Genomic DNA, 21926 nt, shown 5'->3' on the forward strand with positions numbered 1-21926 from the left:
ATGACGCTAATCGAGAAAATTTCGGGTTGAGTTCATCTCACCTCCACAAAAGTAGACGGAATCATTGCAGCCATTCTATACCTCTTTTTATATAACTCCGAGACTATTAGCATTGATACCAAAATGCGTTTATGATGTCCTCCGTGCTGCCTCTCCCTCTTCTATTCCGAAGAACCATTCCTTGGACATGTCGGGCATGTCTCCGTAGGCAAACTACACCTTTACAACGACCAAACTTTGCGACGAAAGCCGGCTCCAAAGCCCATCCACAATCGAAACGGAGAAAGCGAATACTTTTAGCATCCACAGGTGGGGTCGTCGCAGCATCAGCAGTTGCTTTTAATGACGATGCAAAGCATGCGGTGACGGCTGTTCAGAGGACTGGAAGGGTGGTCTCAACACTAGCTGTCTGCATCAATGAGTTTGTCACCCATTGAATTTGAAGGGCCATGAGCTTACAAGCCCCTGAACTGCAGTTATCGGATGACCCTCAAACATGATCATGACAATGCGGACGATTACGATGCACTCCTTCGAGCCTGCCACAAACGCTGCGCCGAAAGGACACTAGTTACACTAGAAAAAAATGGTTCAATATTTATAAAGTTAGGCCAGCATCTAAGCAGTCTAAATTATCTACTTCCTGGAGAATGGTGTGATACATTCATACCATTACAGGACAAATGCCCTGTATCCTCGTTTGAATCAATAGAAGAGATGGTGTTGAAGGACACAGGGCACCCGCTCTCCGAATACTTTTTAGAGTTTGAAAGGGCACCAATTGGAGCTGCATCTTTGGCTCAGGTACATAGAGCGATATTTAGGAATACCGGTCAGCGGGTGGCGGTGAAGGTCCAGCATCCAGCTTTGGACGAATGGGCACATCTAGATCTAGTCCTAACTAGATTCACATTTGCAACGTTGAAGAGATTCTTTCCAGAATACGACTTGACCTGGTTAGCTGAGGAATTGGAGGTATCTCTGCCACAAGAGCTGGACTTTTATCGGGAGGGCCAGAATGCCATACGTGCAAGGAACTACTTTGAAAATATCCGGGAAATGCCTCTCATTATTCCAGAGGTTCTATGGGCGAGACGCCGCATCTTGGTAATGGAGTACGTGAGCGGTCATCGGCCAGATGATCTAGAGTATCTAGACTCGCACAATATTGACCGAGACGAAGTTTCTGCTGCGCTGGCTCGAATATTTAATGAAATGATTTTTGGGACCAATGCACCTCTTCACTGCGACCCGCATGGCGGCAACATTGCTATTAGGCATAATCCGTCACGACCAGGGAAAGGCAATTTCGATGTTATTCTGTACGATCATGGACTCTACCGGGATATTCCAATGTCATTGCGACGCGCATACGCAAAGCTTTGGCTGGCTGTGCTCGATGCGGATGAACCGCGAATGAGGAAGTATGCATATGAGGTTGCTGGCATTGGGGAAGAGCATTTCCCCTTATTTGCAAGCGCGATTACGGGGAGAGACTACAGCGTCGTCAAGCAGAACGTTGCTATGCCTCGAAGCAAAAAGGAAAAGGATACAATATCGGAGGCGCTGGGGGATGGAATGCTGGCACAGTTAGTACAGCTGCTGGGCCAGGTACCAAGAGTCATTCTGCTTATTCTCAAAACGAATGATTTGAGTACGTCCCTTTGCTGCAAGTTTTCTATGAAGCTTTCCCAAACCGCTGCTTAACATGGTTGACTAACTGGACGGCGATTGTAGCTCGGTCGCTCGATGAAAACCTCCATACCCGCCAAGGACCTGCCCGCACTTTCCTCATCTTAGCGCATTACGCGTCTCGGACCGTTTACGAAGAACAAAAAGAAGCCCTGAGTGGAAGTCTATTTTGGCCCCCGAATCTCGTCGCTTTCCTCCAGGCGTGGTCTACGCATATGAGAGTGGAGTTGAAACTCGGTTTCTACGAGCACTGGCTACAATTGAGGGCTCTTTTGGGAATGGGCCCGATGGTCTGACTGAACTAGGTTCTGTTTCCCAAATCGTTTGAAGCTTTTTTGACGGTGTTTGTACAACATGACAGGAATTTGTATATATCTTGCGATAATAGCATTCACTGGTGGCGCACATAGACGAATAAATGTACGATTAGAATTCCACTTCTCTGGTAAGCAGTGGCGGTCCATTTGGAGGCTCATAGGTCTTGGTGTGGCATTTGTGGGGTTCTTTTTTCAAGCTTTTAGATTATATGACATACATGGAAAGCCTGGACAGATTTGGACCAACGGAAATTTCCTTTGCTGTGGAAAAGCCGGAGGGGTAAGGTCCCCAAAGAGCATTCCTATTTGTCCTATCATGCGGTTCAATGAGTCGCTAGTCCTATTAGAATCCTGTGCTTCAGACACCAAAAAATTGTAGAGATCAGAACGTTGCAGTAACCCAGACAATGGAGTGTAATTGACATCGCTGTTGGATGGGCCCGGAGTGTGAAAGGATTAGAACGTCTATCTATCCAGTAGCCACGAAAAAGGGTGTCATTCAGCTCTATCTTCGACGCGCAAGGTGTTTTGGCAGGCTCCTTCTGGCACACGTCGGAAGCTCCTAGCAAGTGCGTGAACAGGCAGGTTCACTGCGACAGAGAAGAGCTGCGGGGCACCTCTCCATTAAAGATAGAAGCGAGAGGCGGCAATCTGCCTCACCACCACTCAGCCCGGCCATAATATTGTATTTGCTGCCATTCCATCACGACCTGCCCGACCGCGCCTCAAAAGCGTCGCATTTGTATTCGTGGACGCCTCTTTCCCTCGAATTCGGCGAGCCGCCTTTGTCGTGAACCCGCGGGCCATCTCTTGGCCCGGCCTGTTCCTTCCGCCTGCACAGCCCTCTTCACCCTAGGCACTCGTTGACGGACTGCCTCGCTGTTGCGCACGCCTCCTAACATACGAGCAGGACAAGAATAAGGGTCTCGAAGGCTTCCATAGCCTCGAGTTTGACGTCTATCGTCATTGTTTGACCTCAACACAACAAGATGGACGGAGCGGGTCAGCCCAACCTGAGGGTCACAAGTGCGTCTTACCTTTGCCTTCCTGCTGTTGAGCTCGAACAAGAGTGCTAACCTGGTCGAAGTTATCGCTGCCGATGGTCTTTATAAACGGGATGTCTTCAGTAGGAGTCCCAAGGCTCCATTAAGCGGTAATTTGCTAACAAGGTTGATATAGGATTTCCGGACCCGTTTGCTGTTGCAACGGTGAATGGTGAGCAGACTCGGACGACAAGCGTAATTAAGAAAACCCTGAACCCCTACTGGAATGAGAACTTCGATATGTACGCACTGCCCGCACGAGCTTCGATCAAGCTAAATAATGACGCTGATGTCCGTGTAGGAGGGTGACCGAGGACAGCGTGCTAGCCGTTCAAATATTCGACCAGAAGAAGTTCAAGAAGAAGGACCAAGGCTTCCTTGGTGTAATAAATGTTCGAGTAGGAAGCGTGATTGATCTGGACGCTGGTGGTGACGGTAAGGCAATCACACGTCTTCTTGCCCCCGCATTCATGCTAACCCCACGTCAGAGATGCTCACGCGTGATCTTAAGAAGTCTAACGATAACATGGTCGTTCATGGAAAGCTCATCCTTAACCTGTCCACAAATCTTTCTCAGCCGCTAAGTCAACCGGGGCAAGCCCAGCCAACTCGACCATCTGTATCTGCACACTCCTCTATGAATGGTCTCGCAAGCCATGCACCAGTAACACCCGTCGGGCACCAATCTACGCAATCTCTTCACCCGGAAATTTATCCAGGAAATAGACCTATCCCCACCAACCCCGTTCCTCAACGTTTAAGTCAGCCTACTCCCGTAGCGCCCGCAAACGCCATGCCGCCAGCTACCCAAAACGGTACCCAAGGGAGGAATACAGGATATAGCGCTTTTGAAGATGCTCAAGGACGTCTTCCGGGGGGTTGGGAGCGCCGAGAAGACCACTTAGGGCGTACATACTATGTCGATCATAACACTAGGCAAACAACTTGGGTAAGGCCAGGTGCTGGGTTCAATGAGGCAGATCAGAGGACTGCCCTTGCGGCACAAACTCAGGTTGAGCGTACTCGACATCAGAACCGTATGTTGCCAGAAGACCGAACGGGGGCAAACTCTCCCACTCTCTCCGACCGTCAACCATCCCCGCCAGCCCCGTCTTCCAATGCTGTATCGATGATGGCCACCGGAGCTACAACCGCAGGGACAGGCGAGCTACCATCGGGTTGGGAACAACGCCACACACCAGAAGGTCGTGCGTATTTCGTAGATCATAACACACGAACCACTACATGGGTAGATCCGCGGCGCCAGCAATACATTCGGATGTATGGTGGGCAGAATGCCAACAACAGCACCATCCAACAGCAACCGGTGTCCCAACTAGGACCATTGCCGAGTGGGTGGGAAATGCGGCTCACAAACACGGCGAGAGTTTACTTTGTTGACCACAACACAAAGACAACTACCTGGGACGATCCTAGACTGCCATCTTCGCTGGATCAGAATGTTCCTCAGTATAAACGTGATTTCAGGCGCAAGCTGATATACTTCCGATCGCAGCCAGCGCTTCGCATTGTGTCTGGCCAGTGCCATGTCAAGGTCCGGAGAACGCATATCTTCGAGGACTCATACCATGAGATTATGCGGCAAAGTGCTGCCGATCTCAAGAAACGACTGATGATCAAATTTGATGGCGAAGATGGTCTAGATTATGGTGGTCTCTCTCGGTAAGTATGTCAATCTAGTAGTGTAACACAGAAGACTGATATTTGAGCAGAGAGTTTTTCTTCCTTCTTTCTCACGAAATGTTCAATCCTTTTTACTGCTTGTTCGAATACTCAGCGCATGACAACTATACACTTCAGATCAACCCTCATTCTGGCATCAATCCAGAACATCTTAACTACTTCAAATTCATTGGGCGGGTGGTTGGTTTGGCAATCTTCCACAGGAGATTTTTAGATGCTTTCTTCATTGGAGCTTTCTACAAAATGATTCTGCGTAAAAAGGTGGCGCTTCAGGATATGGAGGGTGTTGACGCAGATTTCCACCGTAACCTTGAATGGATGTTGTAAGTGAAGACGGGAGTGCCTTTGAATGCTTTAACTGATATACTTGGCCAGGAACAACGATATTACAGATGCTTTAGAACTAACCTTTTCAACGGAAGACGAACGATTCGGTGAGACGGTCAGTATTGATTTGAAGCCAAACGGTGAGAATATTGAAGTTACGAATGAGAACAAAAAAGAATATGTTGAGTAAGTAATTCACCATCATACATTCAAGAGGTCCTGAATGACTAATGTTTACAGCCTTATCACGGAATGGCGTATTCAGAAGCGAGTGGAGGAACAATTCCAGGCGTTCGTTTCAGGCTTCAACGAGTTGATCCCTCCTGATCTCGTCAACGTTTTCGATGAGCGTGAATTGGAGCTCCTCATTGGAGGTATTGCCGATATTGACGTTGATGACTGGAAGAAGCACACAGACTACCGGGGCTACACCGAGAGCGACGAGGTTATCGCGAACTTCTGGAAGGTCAGAACCCTGAAATCATATTAAAGCTATATCATGAGGCTGATGTGTCAATAGTGTATCCGGAGCTGGGATGCAGAGCAGAAGTCACGGTTGTTACAATTTGCAACTGGTACTTCGCGTATCCCTGTCAACGGCTTCAAGGATTTGCAGGGAAGCGATGGGCCTAGAAGATTTACGATCGAAAAAGCAGGAGAACCCAATCAGTTACCGAAGTCACATACTTGGTATGTCGTCCTCTACCATGTCCTTTTTCATGATAGGGATCACTCGCTAATAACTCAAAAACAGTTTCAACCGGCTTGACCTGCCACCATATAAGACTTTCGAGGCCCTGAACCAGAAGCTGACAATTGCTGTTGAGGAAACAGTTGGGTTTGGACAAGAGTAGACACAGGGTGGGGACTTTCTGCTTCTTATTCTTCTTCTAGCTTTTGGACGGTGGTACATAGTCGGCATCAATCTCCCGTGTACAAAAGTGTGGAAAAGAGTCGCGGGAAAGCGGGTTGGGCTTTGCGTCACTGTTTTATGTTTTCGTGATGCAAGCACGTTTTGATACAAGGGATGGACGTGGTTAGTGCCGAAACCCCGCCAGGATGCAATGAGGCGTTCGGGTTTCTCTTCGAAGCAAGCCATGTGCGGAGTGAGCATAAGCCGTAGACTATCAACCTGCCAGCAGTGAAGGTGCGCTGAAAGCCTGTGGTTGCTGATGCAGGCTGTGGGGGGAAGGAAGGGTTTGATAGGAAGGGCGGCAGGTTGTTTTGTTTCGGGACAGGCTGGATCGCTGGATCGCTGGATCGACGAGTGTTTGAATGACAAGTAATGGCTGAAGAGTGTAGGAGTGGTGTCTACGTATATATTTCGTATTCAAAAGTGCACAAGTTGGCATCCCCGCAGCCAGGCTCCATGGCTCCATCACCATAGGCTCATCCCGTCTCGCAGCTCTTCGCACGGCACCCACAACAGCCATGAATTCTACTGGCGAAGCTCATCTCGTCTCCACGTCCAATTATCCCTGTATGGGAGTTCGGCATTGAGAAGAGGACGCCCCTGGGTGCCGATCACTCCATGTCCGCCAATCAAGGGAAGACGGCCAAGGCTGGATGTTTAGCGGCTTAAAGAAGCGAGCTCGGGGACCCCCAAACTTTCATTCTCCGTCTAGTCCTTGCTGCCGCTGCTGCTGCTACTGCTGCTCCCTTTCACACTCCTAACTTAGCCTCGAGTCCTCTGCGAAAACCTGAGCCATTCGATTACTCTCGATGAGCATCTTCAGGGTTCGCTATGGCGGGGAGAACTAAGAATAGCCGTCTCAACGCATACCACACCTTTGACGGCCCCTTCTGGGTTGGTGTCGATATCGATTGGCATGTTCTGCGACCTCTCGCCATTCATCATTCTAAGGGTGTGGCAGAAGCACGGTCCAATTGGGCCCCATCTGAACGCGAGATTAATCATGGGCTTGGAGCAGTTAAAACTCCGAGACCCCCCGTCTGGGCTTCGGTCTGCCCTTTTGTTCACACGTCCCGATTGCTTCTATCCCAATTGACTTTGCCCATCACTCGTTCTGGGTTACCTTCTCAATAACAAAACCTTTGGGCTTTATCATTTAACCTCTCGCTCACCATTCTTCCTCCCTGTACATTCCTACTACCCCTCGCCTCCACCAACACCACAATAACAACCAGCTCCACACAATTCAAAATGCGCTTCACCACTGCTCTCGTCGTCCTTGCTTCCGCTAGCTTTGCCGCGGCTCAATCCACTGCCACTTCTGTTGCTACCGCTGCACAGCCGACTTCCTCATCGACCTGCCAGGCACAAAAGTAGGCATGCCCCTGACTACCATTTAGAAACTATACTGACATAGACACAGCATTGTCGAAGCCTGCATTGCCACCATCCAGCCTCAGATCGATGCCTGCGCTGGCACTGATTGGATCTGCCTCTGTCAGCAGTACCAGAACCTGTTGACGTACGTGTTTGCCCATCCCAACAACGCTTGGGGAACTTTACCAAGACAGCTACAGCACGAACTAACACTTTCTTCTCCACAGCTGCTACAACAACTGCCCTAACCTCCCCGAGATGGCCTCCGTCCAGAACCAGGTCACCGCCTACTGTACCGCCGCTGCTCCGTAAGGCGTCCTCTCCTCCCCTCAAAGCACAGCACGGGGGTTCGGCTAACACGCACTCCAGTCTCCTGTCCTCCAGCGCCGCAGCTGCTGCCACCATGCCCCGTGCCTCCACGACCGCTGCCACCGCCTCGGGTGCCTCCGGTGCGAACACCGTGGTCACCGCCACTACCGGCGGTGTGGCGGCCACTGCCTCGGGCAGCCAGTCTGCCGCCTCGGCTTCCTCAAGCGCTGCCGCTGGCTTCGTCGCTGCTCCCGTCAGCGGCGCTGTTGCTATCTTCCTTGGCCTTGCTGGTCTGTTGTAAGTAGATACAGGATGGATAATGGATAGGAGAAGAGGAGGTTTGGTGTATGTGGGAATGAGAGTTTTTCAGGGGAGTAAAAGGGGTGATATGGCTATATGTAATTCTTAATCCGAAGAGGGATGGCGTGTTTGGGTAAGAATGTAAGACTGCTTGGAGAAGGACTTGGGTAGTCTATCGAATCAATTGCTTCTTCCCACTTTTCGCGTTGCATTTGGACTATTGATATCTCAGGCTGTGTACAACCGATAATCGAGATGGATGTTGCAGAACTCCAGCTAGTGTCACTATTCTACAGTAGCCCATGTATTTTCAGCGTAAGGATCTTCTCAGCTATATCGCGAGGGGAAATGAGTGAGTGGACCCCGGACATCCCTCAACCGGCTAAAATTTGTCCACGCATTATCGATAAGAATCAGCCAATTGGATCAATGCAATCGACTGTACGCGTTGTTTGGATTTAGTATTCTGCACGGACCACCCACTCCGTGGACGCCAGCGGGTTAAGATATGGAAGACCACAACCATTCACTGCACAAGGAATTGATGTGCGGAATGCTAGCGTCTAGGCAGATTTGTATGGGCAAAGTGAAGGTTCTCATACATTCTATGCCAAAAGGCTAGCAATCCGCACATGTACCCCTTTGTGCATAATTTTAAACTTTACTTTATGCAATGTTTTTTTGTTAAACTTATACGGGTCTGAGCTTCACAATCACGTGACCCGTTTTAATTAGCTTCTCCTTAGTGCAACTGCAGGCGTCTTCTCTAGGAAATCCCGAGCTCCTCCTCATTATCAGTTACAGGCAAAACTCCTTAGTACGATATGGGTTTTGGCGCCAAATGTATCGTAATACCAATGGTATTATATCAAAAGTCACGTGTAGGGTGAATAAGCAGTAAAACTTTAATAAAGGTGGATCTTAAAGCCTAAAGGGTATAAATTTCCCTCCTTATGGGCCAGATATACCCCTTCCCATACAACTAGTTATACCGATATTGGTAGTAGAGCTTAACGGTATCGTCAAAAGTCAGATTATCGTTAGGTACACCAAAAAAGGCTTGATTAGGACGTGTAGATCGTAATACCAAATGTATCGTTATACCCGATATCGTATTAAGGAGTTTTTGCCTGTAGTCATTATTCCAAGGTCAGGGGAGAGACAAGTCTCAGCCCTAAACTAGGTTTCGGGTTCGTCCGTGGGGCCTTCCCCAAACAAGAGATCACTCTCGAAGCGTCGCTGCTCATCTCATTAGACTGAGTGGCCCAGCTCAGGGATCACCGCTTTAGTCATCTGAGCGTTTTGCTAGCTCCGTCACCACCAATGACGCTACGTTTTTACCGGCCCACGCACTGAGTTCTACAGAGCTGCCAATTGCTTCGATGCTGAGAGGACTCCAGAACCTGTCGTCGAGGACCATTGGCGGAAAAGCCGATCGTGGGCTCAGATTTGGATATGCAGTCTTTATCTATACGCATCGTCAGCTTGCGTAAATTACAGATTTCCTCACTAACGGCACAAACCTCATGACGGCCAACCCAGCTCGGACTCATGCCACCAAGAATGGCTGGTAAGTGTTCGTCCTCGAGACGAACCTCCGAGAGTACCCTGTAGGCATGTTGGCTACCTGGCCCCTCGCTATTTCGCTGGGCTATTGCTCCCATATCCAGGACTTCTATGAGGCCCTGGCCAGTGCTCGAATGAGGCCAGGAGTCAGGTATTTTCATAATCGCCCTATCCGGGAATGGCTTCGCCACGTTTACGCCCAGTGCGTCTCGATCAGGCTGCACCGGCGATGCAAACCAAGTAACGTGCCGAGTCTTATAATCAATGATCTGTGGAGGCGTTTGAAACGTCGTGTCCCGGTATTCAAACTCATCAGGGAAAAACGGAGCAGCGAATATTACCCCGTCAAACATGTCGATGGTTCCTTCGCCTGAGGTCCCTGGTTGTCGAGACACAACGAGCCATTTGGTTGCATTCAGTTTCCGGAAGCCATACACCTCGGTGGATAACCGCAGGTCTACATCACTACTATCGAGTATTGCTTCGAGGGTAGACGTCATGCTTCCGCCTTGCAGAGACCTCCCCTCGTCGGCATTGTATGCTCCAATGCCAAGGGCGAGGTTGTTCAATGCTTCCATGTTTTGGCCATATTGAATGGCAATCTCTCCCCTCAAGACATCTTCTACGTAATCGCGAGATACCCCATGGCCTTCGAGCGCTTGTAACCCTCCGTTGGCAAGAACATAGCCGAGCCCATGTCGCCGAACGAGCTCTTGTGTGGAGTTGATAGGCGCGGTTTCGCGGTATATTTGAAGAAACTGGTTCTTGGCCGTGTTGCCCACTGCTTTGGCGTTTTTGGACGAGAAGCCAAAGCACCAGAGCTCCCACAGCCAGGAGCTTAATGAGGCCTTAGAAGATGGGCGTGTTAATTCGGAGGAGCCTTTGATGTTGCTGAATATGTCAGCATATGAAAGTGTGAATGAGTGTGGAGCGTAGATAATCATACTAAAATATCTTCTCGCTATGATCGTGAGGACGAAAAGGGATACCATGCTCTCTGGCGGCTTCCAATATGGCTCCATTGGAGAGCGAGAGAGCGCTAGCTGATTCCGGTAGAAGCGGCTGCTGCAGAGCATCGTCGAAAGGATACAGAGGCAAGTCTGGTACTAAACGACCCCCCACGGCGCTCTTTCGTTCGAATACAGTTATACTGAGAGGCTTATCCAATTTTCCCGCTAGCCTACGGAGCTGCCTTGCTGAAAAAGCGCCAGCTGGGCCAGCACCTACTACCGGTTACATTCCACTTGTTTTTGAGGACTCTATGACCTACCAATGACCGCGACGTGATACGGTATGGGCTTGGGCTTGGGCTTGGGCTTGAATATGGTTGAGAGATCATTTGAAAACACCGAGAGCAGGATGAGGGTAACGAAGAGACCTATTGAAGGAAAGAGGACAAGAGGCCACACTGGGGAACATTGGCGGGAACGTCGGCGTTGCCCTTTCCCGGTGGCTTGTTCGTAAGTGGGAAGGAGCGGATCACTTTCCGTATACATCTTCACTTCGTTGGGAGAGGATTGTTCATGAAAGAACTCCAAAAGTGTCGCAGCGTCAAATGTTGTTATTGTACGGTTAGCACACCCCACGATGGCTACCTGGCGGCCTGCAGCTGAATTTACCGGGTGGGCAGATCCCGAAAAAGTAAACATGATACATGACGGAACAACTGTGAAAGCTTCGAAGTTTTGAGATCATGATTGTAGACTTCAGTCTTCAGTCCTAGTCTTCTGCCTTCTGTCTTCTATATTCTATCTAGTTGATAGTATTGACTGTTAACAGCCGTTCATATCAACTATCCCTTCCCCTGGGTTCTACGGTTATCGATAAGAGCCAGCCAATAGAATCAATAGGATCAAGGTTTCGTGATCATACGCGTACTTGTGAGACTGGTAATGCGGCAGAATGACTTACCGCCCGTGCATGCACCTCATAATTTATTGGACGCAGTTATCGGTGCAAGCGATAGAAAGAATACGCACCAAATCATCTCCAGAATAGATACAAGAAGCTATAAGTTCCATTATCCGTGACGTAAACCATCGTAAAGGCCTATGTCAACATATATCAAAATACACTTCCCAGAACTTCGAAAGCCACTTCCAACCTTCAGTTTGTACTCATAGAAGAGCTTCAAAATCTTGGAGATAGAATTACAAAAGATGATGTATGTGCTTTCCTTCCTTTCCGATACATTATGTAACTATGTGTCAGTTCTAAAACCATCGGATCGGAACTTGGTCGATCACTTGCCTCATCCCTAGCGTCAACCCTCTAACTCAAATACCACATTCACATAAAATTTATTATATGTACAAAAGTCCTCGACTTAACGGAAGAGATTCATCCACACACAGTATCAATACGCCAATAATAATTCCAAAGTAATGTACTGTCAAAGATGCAATGCCTTTCTGCTATACCTTAGCCGGGCGTGACAAAGTCCCATTCATAATGCAAGCGTAGATGTTATGTTTGGGCTCTTGGCCGCTTCGCACCTCTCGTATCTGTTTCTGTTTCGTTCGTTCCTCCCTCTAACCGGACGACTCGACAATCCTGTATAATATGAATAATAGTATCCCCAATCCTCTTAGCATGGGAGGTAGAATTGCGTTTAGCACCTGGGTATATTGGACGATATCGGAGCCCATGGGAGGTAGAATTGCGTTTAGCACCTGGGTATATTGGACGATATCGGAGCCGTAGAAAATAAAGTTGTTAGCGAAGCCTTGAATTCTTGCTAACTCTCGAACAATTAGGGAATTTCCACGGACTTTATTTCTGTTAGTAATCCCCTAAGTTCTCTCGCGTATCTTCAGAGGCAGACTTACTTGGATGTTGGTAATGCAATTTTTGATAATCCAATGAGCTGTTGGCCGCCGAGTATTATAATTAAAACAGGCGTAAAACATGTTCTGAACCTTATCGCAGCCCAGCCTTCATTCTTTCTAGCTGTATTCTCTTTTCCATGTTCTCTAGCTCCTTTGCTTCTAGTTCCAGCTCCATCTTACGGATTTCAAGCCTTTGGCGCTGTTCCTCAAGATCCTGGTTGATGCTTAGGGCCTGTCGTTTTAGTGGACGAGATCTTCCACCACTATTACGCCTCGAACAGGTTAGTAATAAGTTCAAAATACTATACTATGATGTTAAAGTCTTACGAATTATCAGATGCAACAGAAGAGAGCCTCGAAGGGGACACTGATCGAGATCTTGGTGTTCTTGAACCTCGAGGAGATCTAGAGCGTGTTCTTACTACACCTGATGATGATGCTTGAAATAAAATATCGTTATCATCGTCATCAGTGTCATTTCGCTGTAACTCGTCTTGGATTTCTTTACGTTTACGTTCTAAACATGTTAGGTAGTAAATACGAAGGAGTTTTTTATACGTACTCTCCCTAGTCATATGATCCGCATACCGGCTTAACATTGATATACCTCTTTGTGTATGGGATATTCCGTATTGATTTCCAGCAAAATACTGATCAACATCTCGTCGATCGATCTTTCGGGCGCTAAATAAAATATAAGCATGTTATAAACATGTTACAAAGGCGTCAATACCCTAAAATTGCAGGAAGAAGATACTGCCGTACACTAAATGCGTAAGATTTATTTGCCGTTTGCTCTACCGCATTAGTATGATGTCGTAGGCTATCAAATAGCTTGTGGTTGACTAAAGAACAGTGCTTATTTAATCCTGAAGCAATAACAGGGTGCCTTTTGTGAATTGCCCAATTGGCAATTGGTTGCGATTCATTGGCTGTGTTATTAACATCATTTAAACGCGTTAGAAATGGATTTAGAATAGCTTACCAATAAGTAAATCACAAAGTTCTTCGTACTCTGGCTGACTTTTACATGTAAGAAGAGACTTCATTCGTTCTTGTACAAAAAAGGCTTCGTTGTGGTTGCCGGCAGCCCTCGAAATACTCTGTAGAAAGTGAATACCGCGGAAGACAAGAGTCTTTTTAAGGTGCCACGTCCACTCGCGATTTTGGGGGTCAATATGCTGTAGATATCCTCCAAAGCCTTTACAAACACGTTAGCAATATGTTCTGATTGGCTCCTAGATATCTTACCAGCCATTTGCTTGCCATCCATATCAGATACAACGGCTTCAAAGCCTTCCTCTCCACCATGAATATGCTTCCAGCGAATCCTCTTCCGAAGATGTTCAGAAAGTAAATGAAAGACTCGCTCAAAACACAACTCATAAGTACGTCTTGTTGAGGTATTGGTAATAACACGTGCAAGAGTAAAAACTATACAAATTGGTTAGTAACCTATTTATAACATACATATATTCTATAATAATACTTTTACCGTGCTCTTCAAGCCAAACTGTGAATACAATCTCATTCATATTCATTTCAAGGATACGTTTAAAGGACATATCAACTTCAAACGTCCTTTGAGCTAAAAAGATCTTAGCCTGCTCTTGTAAGAAGCAGATTATCATAATCCCATTTCGATCGCTGTAGATATGTTGAATATAGGCCTATGACATGTTAGCAATATCATTCAGACATGGTCAGAATACGTTTATATACTGTTTCGGGATTTCGATGCCTTTGATCAAACTCAAATTCGACTCTTGCTAGTCCTTTTCCCTCAGGATATAAAGTAAGCTTTTCTTTCTGAATCAATCGGCTGATACGATCCATGGTAGCAAAGCTTGCATGAATCTGTGCTAAGGATGCCTTCTTATACTGCTTACAAAACTGTTCAAGAACAGGATTTCGAAGAAACCGCCCTATAAATATGTTAGAAATATATGAGGAACGCGTTCCAAACCCGTTTGTATCATCTTACCCAGTGTTAGATCTGGGTTGCTTATCCGACGCACCAACTCGAGTACCTCATTTAGTATCTGCATAGGTGGCTTATTTGGAGGAGGTGGCGCATGGCTATGTGTGCCATGCGAGGTAAAATGAATATAAGGTGTCTCTTCCAAGTCGTTTGGTACAAAAACGTGGAAAGTAACCTCACAGTCCATATGTACAAGTTTCCCTGGTCCCTGAGGGTGGTCGATTCCTAGAGGTCCGTTAAAAACATAATGCGAATGCCATACAAACACGTTTTCTTACCACAGTCAATCCTCCTGCATAGATTTGATTCAATAACCCCGCATTGCTCAGTTGACTCGGGTTCTATAACCCCTAGGTCAATAAGAGAGGTTAAATAGATAATATCGTACTTGTCATTTGCTGGCAACGGCTTTCGAAAGTGCCCTAAATATGTTTCATTTGTAGCCTGTGTACAAGTAAGAAAAGAGTGCTGAACATCTGCGATATCCTATATAAACCCGTTGTTAACCATATAAAAACACGTTCAAAATATATTTTAAATGGTTATTAACTTACAGAGTATTTTTGTTGCTTAATAGCAAGCGCACAGTTCTCTCCTTGAGAGCTACAGGCATTACCATTCCGAAATCGCTTCTGAGCAGCTAGAAATAGACTGTGATATATTAACTTAGATTAGAAATATATTCAGAGCCTGTTCTATACCTATTTGCATTACGTCTGCGGATATCTGGGTCGCTTTTATCAAGAGGTGCCCGCTCTTTCTGTATCAAATTCCATGTCTCTTCAGAGACCTTGTTGTGCTCTAAAGAACGCAACGTATTACGAAGGTATTGGCAATGCTTTATTCCTGAACAACGCATTTTGTGCTTTTTACCTCTTGCGTTAAGAAGAACTGATGTTACATTCTTTGGAGGATGAACTTGTCTTGTTCCGTATTGGATCTAAAAGCGTTAGTAATACAATACAAACATGATTAGAATATGTCTTGTAGTTTATTAACTTACTTGCATTGCTTGTTCCGCGTTTGTACCTCTTACATTAACACGGTAAGTATATCCTTCGTTCAGTGTCTGTGGATATTCTGGAAGACTTAAACAATCCTCAATTACAAGCGTTGTAAGAGGGTTTGTAGCTGCCTTTGTAAGGAATGAAATATTGAGGTTTTCCGGCTAATATATTATTAACTAGATGAGAACGTGTTCAAATCATGTTACAATCTATTTACCTCAACTTGATCCTGAGGCAGTGTTCTGCTCTCTTCGAGAAAATTATCCTCTAAGCCAAGGATACTATCCTCTATATCAGTATCAAAGATATTCTCATCATCACTAGAAAAATCTAGGGGTTGATAATCATTGGAGAGATCTAGTAATATTAGAACACGATCGAAACACGTTACGAGCATGTTGTTGCCTGCTTACCCATTGCTGTCACTTTTCTTGGTCACTGTAAGGTAGATGTAAGGTAGAACGAGCGTTACGGGGTCGGTTGACCACGTAGTCTTATATTTTGAGCTGAGATTACCCAGTGCAGGGGTTGTGCATTAGTGCTTATGGTGGGCGGACTTTTTAGCGTGGTTTGACCGACCTGCCGTCCTCCTGAAAAGAAATTTGGGCTTTCTTGGCGCTCTTGTGGATTAAAACGCCGATACGCTCGCCATTGGCGGATTGCCAAGCGAAGGTGTGGGATGTGCAAGATCTGCGCTGCGATAGAGGGCCTGGGGCACCACGCGGAGCGATGGTTCCGTTGCAGACTTCTCTCCAAGCTGACCTTCAATCTGGCCTCGTGTTGTCGCATGTTGCAGTATCCTTTGCGCCTCGCTTCTGCACTGTTGAAAGTTCGCCCGGGGTACGTGTGGGCAGTCTTCCTAGTGATCCTAGTGACGTGGAGGCTGGGTTCTCTCCGCACTTTGCAAACGAACACGACCCAATTACGACTGTTGGAGGGCTGACTGACTGTTAACGGCAAGCCGCTCACGACTCATTCCCCAACACTAGACATGCAGGCCGTCAGAGATTTGTGCCGTCCCAAGTGCCGTGTCAAAAGCAAACTCTGGGGTTTGCCTGACCCAATCCGCGCACAACGGCCCTTGATTGCCCTCAACTATTCTCCCAACCGTATTGTCATCCAGGTCGTTGCCTCGACCGCCTCGCTGGCGTATACCAATCCCCCGGGTCGCTGAACGTCTTTGAAATTATTCTCTTGCTTCTTCAGTGTGTGAGGCCATGTTGGGCTGTACAGTGACTCCCTCGATACCTCGAAGAACCGCCTGTTCGCGCTCAAACTCCCTTTGATATCATGGTCCGCTGTGGACCTAGGCGACAAGTACCATGGCGAGTGAAAGCTACGGATACTCGTCGAGGAGCCCTATAGTGTTAGCTGTCACCGCAGCTATGCTCGTGTGCTCGACCGTCTTTGTGGTATTAAGATTGATTTCGAGGATTGGCATAGTTCGTAGACTCGGCTGGGACGACCATTTCATGATACTGGCTTGGGTGAGTAGTAACACTAGAACACGGTTGTATAGTCTGAATGGAAGGCTTATCCGAGAACGTCGTGTAGTGCCTCGCGTTCGGAACCTCATTTGCAATATGCTATGGCACCTCTGTTGGGCTTGGTCGACATGAGGTCGATGTCCCTGCACAATGGGATGCGGCGTTGAGGAAATCAGAATATGCTTTCTCGGTCCTATATGTTAGTACCCGTCCGTAGATACATATTAGCAGGCATTGAGACTCCTTAGAATCCTGCCTTGATGGCTACCAAAACGTCAATCCTGATATTCTACCTAACGTTGTCGAAGACCCAAAAGATCTTCCGTTGGGCGGCCATCGTGACGCTGGCTGTCGTCAATATTGGAGGTCTAGCATTGACCTTCCTCATTATCTTTCAATGTCGCCCGGTTACTGCGGCCTTCAAAAATCCAGTTCCAGACTCGGCAACTTGCACGAATATCGTGATTTTATATCTCTCTTCAGCGCCGCTAAATATTATCACTGATCTTGCCATCCTTTTTCTTCCTATGCCAATTCTGACGAGCATGCGGTTGCCGAAGAAGCAGAAGACTATCCTTATCATCACTTTTGGATTTGGTGTCTTCGTCGCCGTCGTCGATGTCGTTAGAATCGCGTACCTCCAGCAAGCCGCAAAAAATCACCTCCAAGATATCCAGAATCACAGTTTGCCATCGGGGGGCAACTCCAGGAACTTGGAGGCTGATGATTTCTCCTGGTATGCATCGCTCTCTTTTATGTGGTCAGCAATCGAGATCAACGTCGGCATAATGTGCGCTTGTGTGCCAGCGTTGAAACCCCTAGTATCGCGTTTTCTGCCTCATATACTACGCGATACTAGTCAAACGGAGAAATCTGTGACGAACAGTGGAAGTATGCTGAATCGTGATATGGGAGATCATCAGCCACTTCCATCTGTTCCAGACTCCCCACTGAAGAAGCCACCCCCGGTTGCTTCTGCAAATCCGGAGACAACTCTAGGTATGATGGATTTCTTGACTACTCCTGACATGAATGAAATGCCTCGGGCTTGCCAAAGGGCGGATACGTATACCACAGCGACAACAAACGCAACTATGCGTACTAGGCGTCCCACTGCTACATTCTTCGACTTTGTTAACATTAAGAAGAAGAAAAGCATGGTCCATATGTCCAACAGGGAGTCAGTCTTTCCAGTCTTAATGGTCACGATACTCTTCTTCATCTGGGGTTTCGCTTATGGGCTATTGGACACTTTGAACGCACAATTCCAGGCCGTTGCAAATATGTCAGCGGGACAATCTGTGGGCCTCCACAGTGCTTATTTCGGAGGCTACTTTGTTGCCCCACTTACGTTTGGTCGACTGGTCTTTAAGCAATGGGGTTTCAAGGCTTGCTATACCGTTGGACTGGTGATCTATGCTTGCGGCACCCTCGTTTTCTGGCCGTCTGCCGTTCTCACCTCCTTCCTAGCTTTTCTGATCTCGAATTTTATTGTCGGTCTTGGACTATCGACTTTGGAAATATCTGCCAACCCCTTTATTGCACTCTGTGGGCCTCCTGAATACTCCGAGGTGCGTCTAAACCTCTCCCAAGGCATTCAGGCGATCGGCAGTATTGTTTCGCCTCTGCTCGCGAAGAAAGTGCTCTTCAAAGTTCAAGCCAGTTCACTTATAGATGTTCAATGGACCTACCTCGGCATCTCCTTTTTTACTTTCATTCTCGCTATTGTATACTACTACGTTCCTCTCCCTGAAGCTACCGACGACGAGCTAGAAGAAGCGTCTAATCGCATCCCTGCACCTTCCACAACATCGGTCTTAAATGTCAAAGTAATTTGGATAACTCTCTGTCTTGGCGTCTTCTCTGAATTCTGCTACGCCGGTGGTCAAGAAACAGTATCTACTACTTTCCCTGAGTACCTCGCCATGGTACGTCCAGGGCTAAACTACGTCGGCCACCAAGCAATCGGCCACACCGCCTTCGCTGTGTCACGCTTTATAGCTGCAATCGCAGGTTTACTTATCAAACCCCGTTACATCCTCCTCTTCTGCTATGCTGGCGCCATCGCGTTTGCAGTTGCGGCAATGAACGGCCATGGCGCTGCTCCTGCTTCAGTCGTTATTATGGTATACTTCTTCGAAGGACCCATTTTTTCTCTGAATTTTGCGCAGGTTCTCCGCGGAATGGGCCGAAATACAAAAGATGCTAGTATATTGCTAACCGCAGCAATAAGTGGTGGTGCGGTATTCCCGCCCATTGCGTACGGTGTGCTGAAGGCGAAAAATGTACAATATGCGTACTGCGTTGTTGTAGCCGTTTTCGCATTTGGGGCGCTGCTGCCGCTTTGGTTGAATGGGTCTCCTGCTGTAAAGGCGATAGTGGATCCGAGAAAGGCGGAGACAGGTGTCGGGGATGGACTGCCGGAGCAGACGGCTGCTGTAGAGGAGAGGAGATAGATTTTCGGGTCTGGGACATGGAGTTAAGAGGAAAGGGCATAAAGATAACGAAGAACTCCCGACGGTCGAGTATAGAGAAAGGAAGTCGTGGCCGCCCCGGTGAGCCATAAAGTTCTTGCTTTTATATATTTTCTGAAGATGTCTTCTTTTTGGTTTATTCTTTTTTGGCATCTCAAGAGATGAGGATGGCATTCGGCGCTTAAAAGGAAGGTCGAGGGATAGTGGTTTTGCGGATCGGCGATCTGGTGAGCATTTTGGACTTCCGGGTTTTGTATTTCAACATGTTGATATTTCATGATTTCACTTACGGCCTTTTCTTGTCTTTTCCGCATGTAAAATATTGTCGATATACTCTGTATGTAAGAGGAGATGTCTATAGCGAGCTTCTGATACTAGCACTGTAGTATATAAACACGACCTGCGTCTTATATAATTCGTGAAACCGCTTTCACTTGGGTTGATAATATCCTGAGGTGATGGAGCTCGTTCAACAAAAAATCTCAATCAATCGCTTATTGAACATGCTATTCGGCCCAGGGTTTTGAGTCAGCTTTCCAGCAATTTATTCTATCTGCTGTGATAATTCTCCGATGGATGGGTAGGGTGTATAGGTTTCTAGAGCCATCAACTAAATATAAGGGCATGCTGAGAAACGGAAACCCAAAATATAAGTCTTACACCATTTGATATAGATACTCATATTATTGAAGGTTGCAGTGTGAAAAGACACGATTTTGTAATCAGATCATTTCTTGGCGCAAACTGACCTTGTTCTGCGGCGAACTTTCGGAGGTCCTCCAACATCACTCCACAGCTCCATTCTTACCTCTAGCTGTACGCACATAGCCGCAACTGTGACAATGTTCTCGCGAACAACATTCTCATCCGTACGACTATCCTTCTCCTCCAGCAAACCTCAATTCTCAAGCTAATACACTGTAGGCCATCCGTGCGAGTGCCCGCCCTCTCACCGCATTTCAACCTCTCGCACTCTCCCGGTTCTCGCCGCTGCAAATCCGGCTATTGTCGCAGGAAACAAGAGTGGCGATTGATAAGGCGGTGGCGTCGGCGCCCGTTGTGCTGTTCATGAAGGGAACACCCGAAACACCGCAATGTGGGTTTTCGAGAGCGAGCATACAGGTTCTGGGTATGCAGGGGGTCGATCCAAGCAAGTTTACGGCCTTCAATGTGTTAGAGGACGAGGAGTTGAGGCAAGGTGGGTTGATATTTTTCCTTAGTTTGCCAGTTTAGCTGGGTGGAACGGACGGGATCATGGGTGGTGGCAAGAGTCTGTGCCGGATTACAGTTGTGGATTGAGGTGGTAATTGGGATTAATGGAGCGTGGCTGATGAGTTCCCATACAGGCATCAAAGAGTATTCAGAATGGCCAACAATACCGCAGCTCTACGTGGATAAGGAGTTTGTGGGTGGTTGTGATATCCTGATGAGCATGCACCAAGACGGGTCATTGGCGAAGATGCTAGAGGAAAAGAATGTACTTGCGGCACCAGCAGAAGAATCAAAATAGATATGATGGACTACTCATGTTTAAGTGTCTGAGATAAGCTGTCTTAGGAATGATAAAAAGTGTGGGGCAACGGGATATGAAATGTAAAGAATACCGGGAACGACCTCAGCATATGACTGTAAGATCATTTCTGTATATAATTTTTATTAGACGAAGTTGGGCTTCAATTCGATATCTACTTATATCGTCTGGCCGTCGAAAACGGATTCTGCACCTGTACGTGGTGACGGCTACGAACCTAGGTCTTCGAAGTTCAGACCCAGAGCCAACGCAGAGACGTTGTACAGCGCGTGCAAGTAGGACCTGGTGGTTGTGTGCGTCGTGGGGCGTAGTAAAAAGTTTTCACATGGGATGGTAAGATCTCAAAAACCACTACTAACGGTACCCCTTCACAATATAGCCACTAGTTCTCCTACCAAGCACCTGTGTAATCCAACGTGGATAAATAGCTTTTAAAAGCATCCCCTAGCCCCCAATGGAAAGCATTAACGACCTTACATCGACGGACGAACAAGCGTACGAGCGAACGAACGAACGAGCAAATATACGGCCCCTCCTAACCCCCAGGGCAGTCGCCCGCGGAGCATGCGGTTACTTACCATTTTCAACTACTAAATACTACCTAGCAGCTTGGATTGCGACCCACGGTTTTCCCTATCTCCTTTTAACGGAGTAGTAACCCTTAGAGAGGGCCTAGCTGGGGCCTAGGCATAAAAGATACCTAAATACACACAATATCCCGCTCGCTTATCAGTATTACGGTAGTTAGAATAGATAAATCCCCCTTACGCCTTTGATGGCTCTAGGGGGGGGGAGGTAAGGCGTATATGGCAGTGGTCTATATAAGAGATAGTATATAGGGGATGGGCAAGATATGGGACATAAAGAGACAATAAGACACAGCAATTGATTAGCAAGGCCTAGCTGGGACGTAGTAAACCCTAGCTTTGATAAGCTAGAGAAGGAAGCAGTAGTTCCTAAGGAGTTCAAAACATCTAAGGAGGAGGACGTGCAGTAGGCCCGCAGGGCCGCTGCTACGTGCAAACATGGCAAATTGGGGTTTTTTATCCTACTAAGGCTGCTCATAGGGT

General features: G+C 47.2%; 6 protein-coding genes across 6 annotated transcripts; 5 read left to right on the plus strand and 1 right to left on the minus strand.

Moving 5' to 3' along the window:
* Positions 1 to 46: 46 nt before the first annotated feature.
* K441DRAFT_649659 (ABC1-domain-containing protein) lies at positions 47 to 1982 on the plus strand (the record flags this gene model as incomplete). Its single annotated transcript, XM_067646952.1, has 3 exons — positions 47 to 421; positions 477 to 1654; positions 1738 to 1982. Coding segments are annotated over exons 1-3 (1713 nt in total), but the record flags the coding sequence as incomplete, so codon positions are not given.
* A 1016-nt stretch (positions 1983 to 2998) lies between these two features.
* Positions 2999 to 5937, plus strand: K441DRAFT_597745 (HECT-domain-containing protein; the record flags this gene model as incomplete). The annotated part of the gene is made up of 10 exons (XM_067645080.1): positions 2999 to 3035; positions 3097 to 3135; positions 3189 to 3294; positions 3354 to 3487; positions 3541 to 4735; positions 4783 to 5079; positions 5132 to 5269; positions 5324 to 5549; positions 5604 to 5773; positions 5838 to 5937. 10 exons carry the CDS (start codon positions 2999 to 3001, stop codon positions 5935 to 5937), a joined length of 2442 nt encoding a protein of 813 aa, XP_067496288.1.
* An 829-nt stretch (positions 5938 to 6766) lies between these two features.
* On the plus strand, positions 6767 to 7983 carry K441DRAFT_701696 (uncharacterized protein; the record flags this gene model as incomplete). The annotated part of the gene is made up of 4 exons (XM_067653360.1): positions 6767 to 7369; positions 7420 to 7518; positions 7601 to 7681; positions 7743 to 7983. The coding sequence occupies exons 1-4, from the start codon at positions 7248 to 7250 to the stop codon at positions 7981 to 7983; spliced, it is 543 nt and encodes a 180-aa protein (XP_067496289.1). The 5' UTR covers positions 6767 to 7247.
* Positions 7984 to 9267: 1284 nt separating this feature from the next.
* Positions 9268 to 11197, minus strand: K441DRAFT_683089 (uncharacterized protein; the record flags this gene model as incomplete). Its single annotated transcript, XM_067651654.1, has 4 exons — positions 9268 to 9450; positions 9506 to 10439; positions 10495 to 10771; positions 10819 to 11197. The coding sequence occupies 4 exons, from the start codon at positions 11195 to 11197 to the stop codon at positions 9268 to 9270; spliced, it is 1773 nt and encodes a 590-aa protein (XP_067496290.1).
* Positions 11198 to 16332: 5135 nt separating this feature from the next.
* On the plus strand, positions 16333 to 19746 carry K441DRAFT_701698 (MFS general substrate transporter). Its single transcript, XM_067653361.1, has 3 exons — positions 16333 to 16851; positions 16919 to 17050; positions 17100 to 19746. Exons 1-3 carry the CDS (start codon positions 16687 to 16689, stop codon positions 19305 to 19307), a joined length of 2505 nt encoding a protein of 834 aa, XP_067496291.1. The 5' UTR covers positions 16333 to 16686; the 3' UTR covers positions 19308 to 19746.
* Positions 19747 to 20167: 421 nt separating this feature from the next.
* Positions 20168 to 21033, plus strand: K441DRAFT_649664 (glutaredoxin; the record flags this gene model as incomplete). The annotated part of the gene is made up of 3 exons (XM_067646953.1): positions 20168 to 20194; positions 20250 to 20523; positions 20672 to 21033. The coding sequence occupies 3 exons, from the start codon at positions 20168 to 20170 to the stop codon at positions 20833 to 20835; spliced, it is 465 nt and encodes a 154-aa protein (XP_067496292.1). The 3' UTR covers positions 20836 to 21033.
* Between the last annotated feature and the right edge of the window lie 893 nt (positions 21034 to 21926).

Source organism: Cenococcum geophilum, assembly GCF_001692895.1.
Source record: "Cenococcum geophilum 1.58 unplaced genomic scaffold K441scaffold_110, whole genome shotgun sequence".
Taxonomy (NCBI): domain Eukaryota; kingdom Fungi; phylum Ascomycota; class Dothideomycetes; order Gloniales; family Gloniaceae; genus Cenococcum; species Cenococcum geophilum.

Excerpts from the sequence above, each read along its gene's own strand:
- K441DRAFT_701698 (XM_067653361.1), top strand. The coding sequence starts at position 16,687 with ATGGCGAGTGAAAGCTACGGATACTCGTCGAGGAGCCCTATAGTGTTA. Across the intron at positions 16,852-16,918 it reads ATTTCATGATACTGGCTTGG|TGCCTCGCGTTCGGAACCTC; the intron begins GTGAGTAGTAAC and ends AACGTCGTGTAG. Across the intron at positions 17,051-17,099 it reads ATGCTTTCTCGGTCCTATAT|AATCCTGCCTTGATGGCTAC; the intron begins GTTAGTACCCGT and ends GAGACTCCTTAG.